The 11,877-nt window shown below is 37.6% G+C and overlaps 1 protein-coding gene and 1 long non-coding RNA gene across 2 annotated transcripts; one reads left to right on the top strand and one right to left on the bottom strand.

Annotated features, from left to right (window-relative positions):
• Positions 1-2,852: 2,852 nt before the first annotated feature.
• Positions 2,853-3,284, bottom strand: LOC120072992. Its single transcript, XR_005480653.1, has 3 exons — positions 3,234-3,284; positions 3,056-3,151; positions 2,853-2,970 (listed from the first exon to the last, which is right to left on the bottom strand). It is a non-coding gene; the product is annotated as an uncharacterized LOC120072992 (long non-coding RNA).
• A 2,876-nt stretch (positions 3,285-6,160) lies between these two features.
• On the top strand, positions 6,161-11,877 carry LOC120073146 (DEAD-box ATP-dependent RNA helicase 1). The gene is made up of 10 exons (XM_039025796.1): positions 6,161-6,330; positions 6,780-7,014; positions 7,453-7,707; positions 8,267-8,421; positions 8,567-8,744; positions 9,039-9,226; positions 9,761-9,965; positions 10,838-10,943; positions 11,223-11,332; positions 11,741-11,877. The coding sequence occupies exons 1-10, from the start codon at positions 6,215-6,217 to the stop codon at positions 11,744-11,746; spliced, it is 1,554 nt and encodes a 517-aa protein (XP_038881724.1). The 5' UTR covers positions 6,161-6,214; the 3' UTR covers positions 11,747-11,877.

The raw sequence follows: 11,877 nt of genomic DNA, 5'->3' as shown, positions 1-11,877 counted from the left end.
GAGATTGTTTATTCTGTGCATAAACAATAATTTTGAATATAAGGTAAGGAAATCAACTAAGTCTTTGTTCACTATTAAATGTATAGAATATAATTGTAAGTAGAGCCTTCGTGCGGTTAAAATTCCAGGGTGTGACATATTTAAGATCACGAAGTAATATGCGGTCGCACACATGTTCCTATTGGAATTTTAAATCATGACCATAGACAAGCAACGACTGTGGTAGTGTGAACTAATCAAAGACAAGTTTACAGTCATAGGACGTGTTTATAAACCTCGTCACATTGTCGAGGATATGAGGAAAGAGTACGGCGTAAACATAAGTTATGATAAGGCGTGGCGTGCAAGGGAAACCGCTTATGCTCTCGCTAGGGGTACCCAGAAGAGTCTTACGTTGTTCTACATGCATGTGGTGAAGCGTTAAAGATGGAGAATCCATGTACAATATTTGAAATCGAACTTGAAAATGATGTCCATTTCAAGTACATGTTTTATGGCATTAGGACCTTGTATTAGAGGTTTTTCAAGTTGTCGGCCGGTGATAATTGTTGATGGATCCCATCTGAAAGGAAAATACAAAGGGACCATGTTGGTCGGCGTCTCCATGGATGGCAACAACCAAGTTTATCCACTAGCATATGCCATAGTGGATAATGAAACTGATCGAGCTTGGAAGTGGTTTATGTCGAACTTGAAGTGTGCCATTGGAGAATCCCCTAACTTGGTGTTTGTGTCCGATCAAGCGGTATCTATTGACAATGCCATTCGTGCAGTTTTTCCGACAGCATTTCATGGATTGTGCACCTACCACTTAGAAAATTATATTTTTTCTAACTTTAAGGACATCACGATTGTTGGGATGTTCAAGGATGCAGCCAGGGCATTTCGTATATCAAGATTCTAAGCACAATGGGACCAACTACGTACTCTTCGAAATGGTGCAATATCGAGATATTTGGAGGATATTGGTCTTGAAAGGTGGGTGCGTGTTTACCAAACAGAACGAAGATACGATAACATGACGTCCAATAGTGCAAAGTGTTTCAATTCATTGACCAAAGAATATCGATAACTGCCCATAATGTGCTTGTTGAAACACGTTCGAGGCCTCATCCAGTCATGGTTTATGAATGGAAAAATTATTGAACATCTCGAACGACGTCACACTCAGACTACTGTGAAAACCGATTAGCAACTTAGTGTGACAAAGGCAGGCGATATCGAGTTGAGCCGATTGATTGTTATAGGATCCATGTGCGGGATAATCGATTGGATGGTATTGTGAACCTCCATACGAAGGAATGCACATGCAAGGAATTTGACTCACTCGGTATCCCATGTTCGCATGCGATTGTGGCTGCGCGAGAAAGAAACGTCCCCATCCATGATTTGTGCAGTTCATTCTATAGCGTTGACTCCCTCATGGCTGCTTATGCAGAGCCTGTAAATCCACTCGGTCACATATCTGAATGGAATAGACCTTCGGGATATGTGGAAAAGCATATTGCACCTCCTAGAATAGTGGTACAGGTCGGGCGCAAAGAGTACAAAGAATACCATCAAGAGGAGAACAACGCAGACAAATAAAATGTGGTAGGTGTGGGAACTAAGGGCATAATCGGCAAAATGTCGGTCAATTGTAGTTGTCTATGTGCCACTTGTCTTTGTAATTGTCTAAGCGCCACTTGTCTATGTAACTATAACATTCTATGTGCCACTTTAATCCTCAAAACTGTAATTTTTTATGTGCCACTTGTCATTTTGGAAACTTCTAATGTCTCACGTATGAGTTTGATTATTAGAAGTTGTCTATTCATGAATCTCTTCAGATATCTCACTTTATAAGTTTGATTACTAGAGTTAGGCTATTCTTGATCCATTATGGAAACTTCTCGCTCTTGCGCATCTCGCTGTCGATCTCACTTTTAATTTAACTTGTTGGCAATGAATCCCTTTTATAAGTGTAATTAATGAATCCCTTCAGATGTCTCGCTTATCTAAGTTTAATTTAGCTTGTTGGCTATTCATGAATGAATCTTCTTCTATTTCATAGTAGTTTAACACTAACAATTTAATCAGATTTATAAGTTTAATTTAAATTAATTTAATCTCTTTTAAAGTTTGATTACTTAAATTAAACTTAAGTTAAATTCTGAATGAATGAACATGTTAGTAAAAGCTAAATTACATGAATGAATCTTTTGTATTCATGGTAGTTCTACACTAACAATTTAAATAACATGTTAGTAAAAGCTAAATTACATGAATGAATCTTTTGTATTCATGGTAGTTCTACACTAACAATTTAAATAACATGTTAGTAAAAGCTAAATTACATGAATGAATCTTTTGTATTCATGGTAGTTCTACACTAACAATTTAAATAACATGTTAGTAAAAGCTAAATTACATCAATAATATACATAATATACACGTACGTCAATAATATGGAGTGTTTGTCCACAATTGACATGTCAATTGCATCCTATAGTCAGTCATCTTATCCTGAGTCATTACAGATGAGTCACTACCAGTCACTAAATGTTCTAAGAATTTTACAACAAAAATTCCACAATCTAACGACTCGTGTTGTGTATTCGTAGCAGTAGATCGGGTTATCTTCTATTGAGATGTTTCGATGTCCGGCTTCGAACGTTTCAGGTCATAATGAAGAAACGAATGTAAGGTGTAAGTTAATGATTTAAGGAAAGACTCCAGCTTTTTGTTCGATGTCATGGAAGGCAGTGAATCAAATACGAATAACCGGTCTCTATTTAGATCGAATGCTACCAACATCCAATGCTGATCAATGTTTGTTGCTATGTATATGAAGTCCACATTTGACAACTTGACATCAAATTTACCCATGACATAATCCGGTAACGTCTCATCCACCCATGCTACGGCAGCTTTCAAGGTCGACTTATTCTTGATATGTTTGTAGACCCCATCTCGAGAATTTAGATGACTCTACACAACGAAAAGAACATTAAAACATTAAAACACATAATAATCAACCAACGTATTCTTATTCAAAAGTGCAGTAAATGGTTACCGTTATTCCAATTGGTAGGATGGTGAAGCGAGCCATACACATGTCTAGTCGCCTATAGAATTTTTCTTTCATGAACTCAAAAATGATATTTAGGGTCTGCATCCAAAACAAGATATACGTTAGGAGAGGGTTTATAACTGTATGTACTTGGTAAAAATGACAAGGATCGTAAACTTACGTCACACTCAACCCATGACCTTGGTTCAGTCAATTCCTGGAAAAAGGTTTTTGATAATGGCTAAACTGCATTTTTTCGAACATCGTTGTCCGTGTTCTCATCGGCAATCCAGTTCACCATTTCTTTTAATGTAGCCGCTGGAGCCTCATGCTCCAAGGAGTATTGGATCGTCACTTTAAACTGCATTGTAGGTACCCCAGGGAGAGGGTACTTAATATTTGGACGATCCAAAGGAAGTTCAACCCTAACTTCCTTCTCTTTTTCTTCTTTGGTTCAATGGGAGGTGTGTACTTATCAACGATCTTCCTCTTACGCGTTGTTTTTCTACTCTCGACCATAACCTACAGAAATATAACAAAATCCTGAACATATTAAATAACAAATATGAAGAAAGAAGTTTTCGAATCACATAATGATCATACCTGTGAATCGAGATGTAGGATGTTAGAGGAGGTCGTGATATCGAGCTGTACAGGTGGTGGTGGAGGTGCGGTAGATGACTTAGGTGGAGGTGGGGTAGGTGACTTAGGTGGAGGTGGTGGAGTTGACCTAGGTGGAGTTGGAGGTGGGGCAGGTGACCTACGTACAAGTGGTGTAGGTGACCTACGTACAGGTGGGGTAGGTGACCTACGTACAGTCGGGATGGGGGACATAGTGGCATCTTGTGGAGTGGGAGAACTCGTCGGCATCATGAAACCTTTCGTCGACAGTAATAGAGACAAAATAGTTGACAATTGGCCTTTCATGTCTCTCACGTCCGTCTCTAGGTTCGATACATGGGCATCCAAGCTCGATATTGAGTTATCGATGCTCCGCAGGTAGGCATATACATCAGGTTCAAAATTGGCTCCCTCCCTACGGCCCGAATCCTCCAGACACTCCTCCTCAAACTTAGGACGTATGTCACCAACCACCGGCACATTATGAAACATATCCTCAATGGGAGTGTAAGTAGGTTGGTGGATGTTTTGGTCCCCATCAGATTCTTCATCCCTCGCTCCACCTTCTAAATGACCCTCCTGTTCACCTTCCCCACCTTCTAAACCATTATTATCTGAACCACCGTCACTATTTGGACTACTCGAGCTCCCTGAACTCTCGATGTCAGAGTGGGCTTATCTTACCGGCCGTCTATCAATTGAGGCGTCCCTAAACTTCTTCTCAGCTTCGGACATGACAAGACCCTCTTTGACTTTTGTCTGCATTAAAGAACCCAGTAAGATGGTTAGTGTACATTTAACTACAGAATAAACATATTGTGACTACATAGATTACACTTACATTTTCAGACTAAAAAATGTCTCTCTCGAGTGTTTTGAATGACACCGAGTGGGAGCATGACCACCGTAATATACGAGGAATCGCTACCTTGCTCTTTCGAGTGGCAACATTTCGTGCTATTGACGAAAGGATCGCGTACGTCCACACCTAAATCCAAACAACTCAAATTTATAACTATGTTAATGTCAAACCAAAGATAATGTTAGGTTAAGGAACATCTACTTGGAATGCTTGAGGAAATCCGCGGAGCGAGTACTTCACGACATAATTTTTATTTCCCCTCACCTTCTCCTTGTATAGACTAACCTTGTCTTTAAGTGCGGTCTTCGGGGAGTCAAGTGTCCTTTGCTAAATGATTGTACCCCAATCAAGAGAGTTATAGCAGTCGATGTCCTCAACATCATCAAATAGGTACGATCCACAACATTCTTCTGCTTGTTTTTACCCATCATTGCAACCTCTGTGTAGTATACTAGGGTTTTTTCACTGCATCCTCATCATTTTCAAATACCAATTCTTTGTATTCTTCTTCAAGAAATGCAAGTTGAATGCGTCTGAGGCCAACCGACTACCAAAGTACTAAAAGTTCGTGTAAGGACTCCTCACTCCATCCAACTCGCGTAGGAGACCGCCACAAACCAGTGATCAACAAAAAGTCGTCCTTCGAAAATGTGACGACCTTTCCTCTAACAAAGAAACTGATTGAGTCCATTCCTGAGTTTTTCACTTCTCTCAATAACATATGGTGGATTAGAGGGTTGTTGAATACAAGTTCAATGTCTAGAAATTGACCAAAAACTGTTCTCTTGAACATCTCTAACTGCCTTTCGATGAGCTTATGCTTTATAATCTTGTTGGCATTGGCAACATGGGCCAAACAAGTTACTTGGCCAGGAAACCTATCAACTTCACGAATTTTCAAAGATTTTGACATCTTAAATTACTCTTGCATTGTTCAATGAACATTCAATTTATCCGTTAATAGGTCCGTACTAAAAAATCACTAACAAAATATACTGTAAATGTCTCGCTAATCTCGCTCATCTCGCTCTAGTACATCTCACTCTAGCACATCTCGCTTTCGCTCGAATCGCTCTAGCACATCTTGCTTTAGCTCGAATCGCTCTCGCACATCTCGCTCTCGCAAAACTTGTCCACTAACTTGTCATCTAACTACATCTTCTTCGTCCTCAACAAATGAAGAACACATCGAAACCCAAAATAAAAGACCGATCAAACAATACCAACCTAAACATACCCTAAACATAGAAGACAAAAATTAAATTCACTAATCCAGTAGAGAACTTCGATTACGACACTGATGGCTTTGCAGAGCGAGATGAATGATACTTGTACGTATAACAATCTGTTTTCCTTAATATTGGCGGACGGGGACGACCGTTGAGTTTGAGTTGAGCGCTATAGACTATAGGGGCATTTTTGTAATCTATTTTCGTGATGACATAAGCAGACGGTCAATTGACATTATTTTTTAAAAAGGGGTCATTTGACATTCTGGACCCTAAAATTGGGTAATCCTTACAATTTTCCCAAATGAAAGGACCAAAAAACTTAATTTTCAAATTTGGGTCTGTTTTCCAGAAGTGAAAATATTTTGGCCTATTTTTGTCAATTACCCAACTTTTGTCTAAAACCCTAACGCTGTGGGGTTTTGATTCTGAAGCTGTGTTTGTTAAACAATGGCGGAAAAGCAGAAACGAAAGAGCATCCCTGTTCTACCATGGATGCGAAGCCCTGTCGACGTCTCTCTAATCGAGGAATGCCCTCTTGAGATCCTCCCTTTGCTCGATTCCAGGCAATTTTCTCTTTCGTTTTAATCATTTGTACACTTAATCCCTTCCTGTCTTCGAGCTTTTCTTCTGTTTATGGCCTCAAATTGACTTCTGCAACTTTTCGTTTGTTATTCATCATCTATAGCACTCCATTGGAGACAAGTGAATCTCTGGTTGGATATCTCATTGAGAGCGTTGAGCTGTAATATTTCTGTGAATTGTATCGACAGTAATTAAAATTTTGGTTATTATTTTATCGCTTAGCTCACGCTTCATATGGCTCGAGATTTAGATGACTATTTTCTGGTGCCGGGAGATTCATTTTCCTAGAGTCTAGTTGCCCAGTTTCTACAGCATTTGATAAAGCTTTTCGTATTTTTCTGACTGAAAAAATTAAGTTAGATGCTTTCCTCTTCCCGAAGGGTCAAATTTTAACGTTTTTTTTCCCCATAATTTTTTCTACCAACGTTAGATTGAAGGTAGCTTTGCAGAACATGGGCATCTCTTCACTGTTCCCAGTGCAACTCGCAGTTTGGCAAGAGGCAATTGGACCCGGTTCATTTGATAGAGACCTATGTATTAATTCACCAACTGGAAGTGGGAAAACTTTAGCTTATGCCCTACCAATAGTGCAAATGCTGTCAAGTCGTGCAGTCAAATGCTTGCGTGCTTTAGTTGTGCTGCCTACTCGTGATCTGGCTTTGCAGGTTATTCATTTGCTATGACTTATTTAAGATATAAATTCCAATAAAGTGCGAACAAGCAGTCTATTGAGTTTATGCCCCTTCTTCTACATGGAATCTGCTAATGTTTTTACCCCGATTCAACGCTGTTTTAATATTCTGTAGTTTATTACAGAACTTATCCTAAAACCTTGCTACTGAGTAATGAAATAAAAAATGATAAAAATAATAGCAGTGTTCTTTTTTTTTTTTTTGGGGGGGGGGGGGGTTCTTTTTTTGTTGGAAATTTACGAGGAAATTCTGGGCTAAACAGTGTTAAATGATGCTATTCAACTGATGGATGAATTAGATCTGATATTGATCTTAGAATAACTTTGCTCTTTGGTAAGAATCTTATAATAACTCTGAAATTCTTCTTATTAATGAAATGCATGAAATATACCCACAACTCTTTTTAATCAGGTCAAAGAGGTTTTTACTGCAATCGCACCTGCAGTGGGCTTATCTGTGGGTCTGGCTGTTGGTCAATCCTCCATAGCAGATGAGATTTCTGAGCTCATCAAGAGACCTAAGCTTGACGCAGGTATCTGTTATGATCCCGACGATTTTTCGGTTGAGCTGCAGAGTTCTGTGGACATATTGGTGGCAACACCTGGAAGATTGATGGACCATATTAACTTCACGAAGGGGTTTACTCTTCAGCATCTCTGTTATCTTGTAAGCTCCCATTGTTTTATAACCTAATATTTTTAGTTACATTTATATTTGAGAAGGCTTAATGTTGATGTTATATAATTTGGCGGATGTCTTATCTGAAAAAAAGGATATAATGTGTTAAATGATGGTTCAAGGATGGTGTTAATCACCGTGTCTGACCAAAATCTCTTTGTTATAGAAATTTTACATTCCACTGGCTACACGTTTTGTCTACTTATTTATTTATTATTATTATTAGTAGTAGTAGTTTAAATTAATGTGGCTGATTGAATTATATACCATTTTAAAAATCAATATAGCTTCTTTGGGCGAGCCTTCTTAATTGTTTTCATTGGTGAATTCCCCCTATTGTTGATTTCATCCTGCATAGTGCACGCCAAATGTAAAGCTGGTAAGCTGGTTTTGTGTTAGTTGTTGGGTAGGGATCATTGATTTTCTATAAGCTGAAACAGTCTACATACAAGTCTGCTATCATGTTTTAGGATAAGCGATTATTTGTATACCAATTTTTTTGCTGTTGGTGTCTCAATACAGTCTGTTGATGAGATATACTATTCAGGTTATTGATGAGACCGATAGGTTATTGAGGGAAGCATATCAATCTTGGCTACCCACCGTGCTTCAGTTGACTCATGCTGATGATGACAGTATCATCTTTCCTTCCTACATTTCACATCCTTGTTCAGCTGGATCCTTAAAAACCATAAGGAGATTGTAAGTTCTACTTCTTGTAATAACGTTCACCGTTATAATTGATCTTCATTATTTTTTTTCCTCTGTGTTCTTTTTGGTGTATCTGAAGATTTCCCGTGTTATAAAACTTTAGTGCTAACTGCATCTACTGTTTGGATTCATGCAGTGGTGTTGAGAGGGGTTTTAAGGGTAAACCTTACCCTAGGCTTGCAAAGATGGTTCTATCTGCAACACTTACACAGGATCCAGGCAAGCTTGCTCAGCTTGATCTGCATCAACCTCTATTATTAACAACTGGGAAAAGAAGATATAAACTTCCGGAGAAATTAGAATCATACATGTTGGTAAATTGGCCCATCTCTTAATTAATGTGATCGAATCATTTCTTGGGTGCTTGTTTAGAAAGGAAAAAATGTGTACACTTAACCATAAAAATGGGACACTGTTGGGCATTGGTCTTGGCGAGGGGTTTAACCCTAGCCTTGGGGCTTTGGATACCAATGAGTTCATAAACATTTATACTTGTTGATTTTTGGCGACATGATCCTAGGAGATATATTTGTTAGTTTTAATGTTCTTTGATGACATGTTCAATACTTTCTTAAGTAACCTTTTAGTTTCAATTTGTTTCTTTTCAGATTTGTGAATCAAAACTCAAACCATTATATCTGGTTGCCCTACTTCAGAGTTTAGGAGGAGAGAAATGTATTGTTTTTACATCCTCCGTGGAGTCTACTCATCGACTATGCTCTTTACTTAACTTTTTTGACGGCTTGGAACTCAAGATTAAAGAGTATTCAGGGCTTCAACGTCAATCATTAAGAAGGTAACACTGGAGGATTATTTTTAACTTTAGTGCTTTCTCCGTTTCCATTTTGTGTATTGTCAGAAAGTAATGAAGCATGTGGAACATGAAGCCTGGAATTTCTCTAAATTTCAAGGACTAATTCATGGTTTTCGCAGCCAGCCCTACTTATTTCTGTGCACGGGCTTCCTAGACAAGAAACTGTAATGTTGTTATAAAATACATATTCAGATTGTACTACCAATTAAACCTGGACCACATCTGTTTCATAGAAGGTTTTTTATTTTCATTTTTAAAAATATTTATTTATTTATTATTTTAATTTTATAATAGAAAATGCTGTCTGTGAGAAAAGCTGCCTTTTATTGACACTCTTTAGTTAGCTTTACATTGATGAGTGTTTTTGTCCCATGGAGATCAAGTATTGCTGTTTGTACCATTTGTCATTTTAATCTTTTAACATGTTCTTATTTGAGCATACTGCATTTTTGCTTTCATTCTCTCTTACAAATGTTCATTTTATTGCTGAGATTTGATTTGACATACGTTCTGCAGCAAGACACTGAATGCTTTCCGGGGAGGGGAGATTGAAGTACTTGTTAGTTCTGATGCCATGACTCGTGGAATGGACGTTGAGGGTGTGAAAAATGTTATTAATTACGATATGCCTGCATTTATAAAGACATACATTCATCGAGCTGGTAGGACTGCAAGGGCTGGGCAGTCTGGGCGTTGTTTCACATTGCTGAGAAAAGATGAGGTATTTTGTGATCAAGCCTTTACGAGTGAATTATGTTGTTTTCACACTTTCATTGGGGTTTCATACCTCTCTTTGGACTTTTGTTTGTAAAGACTTTTGTAATTGTCCCTCTAGGTCTTATTTACTTGATTGAAGTCCCTCTTCAGATTAGTTGGATTCTGTTGGGGTGTTTTTCTTTAATGTTTTATTTTCCATGTATTCTTTGATTTTATCTTTGCTTTTTACCAAAACAAAAATGTTTCTAACATGCTTAGCTTGCAATTAGTTCCTTTTATAAATTTTGAATATATTGGAGATTTTTGAGACACAGAATTGAGAGTTCAAGAACTTATTAGACATTTTTAAAATCCAAAAATCTATTAGACATAAAACTGGACTTTTGAGAGTTCATGAACTTATTAGCTTCCAATTTTGTGTATTTGCTTGAATCATTAAAAAAAAAAAACCCATAGATTAGAGATATTGAACACAGAATTAGAAATTCAGGGACCTATTGGGAACAAAATTAAAAGTTTTTGAAACCTATTAAACACTTGTTAAAGTTTAACGCTTGTTGGACCCAGAATTAAAAGTTCACGGATCTATTACTGATACCTTTTAAAGTTCAACGAGGAAGGATTAAATAAATACAAATGTGAAAGTTTAGGGAATACCCTTGCAATTTAATGCAAGATAATAATACTATTTGACCTTGGGCCTGTTACTGGTAATGCATAATCCACAAGTACATACTTATGGGTTTATAGTTCAGTTAGAAGGTGAATTCCTTTTGGTTTGATCTTTCTTTGTTTCTGGTTAAAAAAAGTTACAGGTGAGCAATTGAGCTATATATCGTAGTCCAACTTGCTTATTCTTAAATTCTTGTGTTTCAGGTTAAGCGTTTCAAGAAATTACTTCAAAAGGCTGATACTGATTCTTGCCCCGTACATTCCTTACCTTCCAGTTCAATCGAGTTGCTCCAGCCTACATATGTCTCTGGTAACACCTCGTCCCTTTTGACCATTCGAAAAAAAACTTCTCTAACTAGCCCAAGTAATTTAAACTGTTGGCTCCATATTCCTTTGGTCTGTGCATCAAATCGACTCTGCTCGTTCCTCATTAATCATAAGTAAAGAAGGCTGCAGGGTTAATTTGTTGGGAAGGATGTGTTGTTTTCAGTGAACCTGCTGCATAGATTAATAAATAATCTTCTACTATTTTTGTTCATACAAATGTTTTCTAGATGTTTTTCTCATTTTGATTCTTAATGATTAACAGCCCTAAAGAAACTGAAGGAAAAGGTCGAATCAGAAACATTCAGGAAGAGTACAATCACGTCTTCTTCTAGAGCGGGCAAACGAAAAGATATGAACTCCTCCAAAGGAAAGGTTGGTATTAACAAACAACTTCATATGAGAGATTAGTCTCCCATTTTGTAATATACGAAAAACATCTTGAATCAATATGGTGGCCATGTTGGGAAGATTAAATGGGAGGCGTGATTTAAATGTTTCACCATCTTGAAATAAAAACACTACTAAGGGACTGAATGACAGCATTCTTATGCATTGGAACATTACAATTCCCCATTTCAAACTCGACTAAATGTTTAACTAATGGGGATTGCCATTAGTTAAAACAAAAACACTACTAATGGCATGATTTAAATGTTTAACCATCTTAAAACACAAACACTACTAACTAATGGAGGGCTGAATGACAGTACTCTTATGCATTAGAACATTACAAATTCCCCATTTCAAACTCGACTAACTAAATATATGGTTGCATTACAGTCTTAGCAAGTTCACTGGAAACTGTGCAAGTACAAATTTCCGGGACTCGGTTGACAAGGACATGAAAATTCAACTACAGGAGATGGTGATGAAGCCTTCTAATTCACTCGAGACTAGGCATTCAATCACTGAATTTG

The sequence above is a fragment of the Benincasa hispida genome, chromosome 3, assembly GCF_009727055.1.
Source record: "Benincasa hispida cultivar B227 chromosome 3, ASM972705v1, whole genome shotgun sequence".
In the NCBI taxonomy this organism is placed as follows: Eukaryota; Viridiplantae; Streptophyta; class Magnoliopsida; order Cucurbitales; family Cucurbitaceae; genus Benincasa; species Benincasa hispida.
The sequence above is the reverse complement of the archived record's forward strand: the minus strand, read 5'-3'. Positions and strand labels throughout refer to the sequence as shown.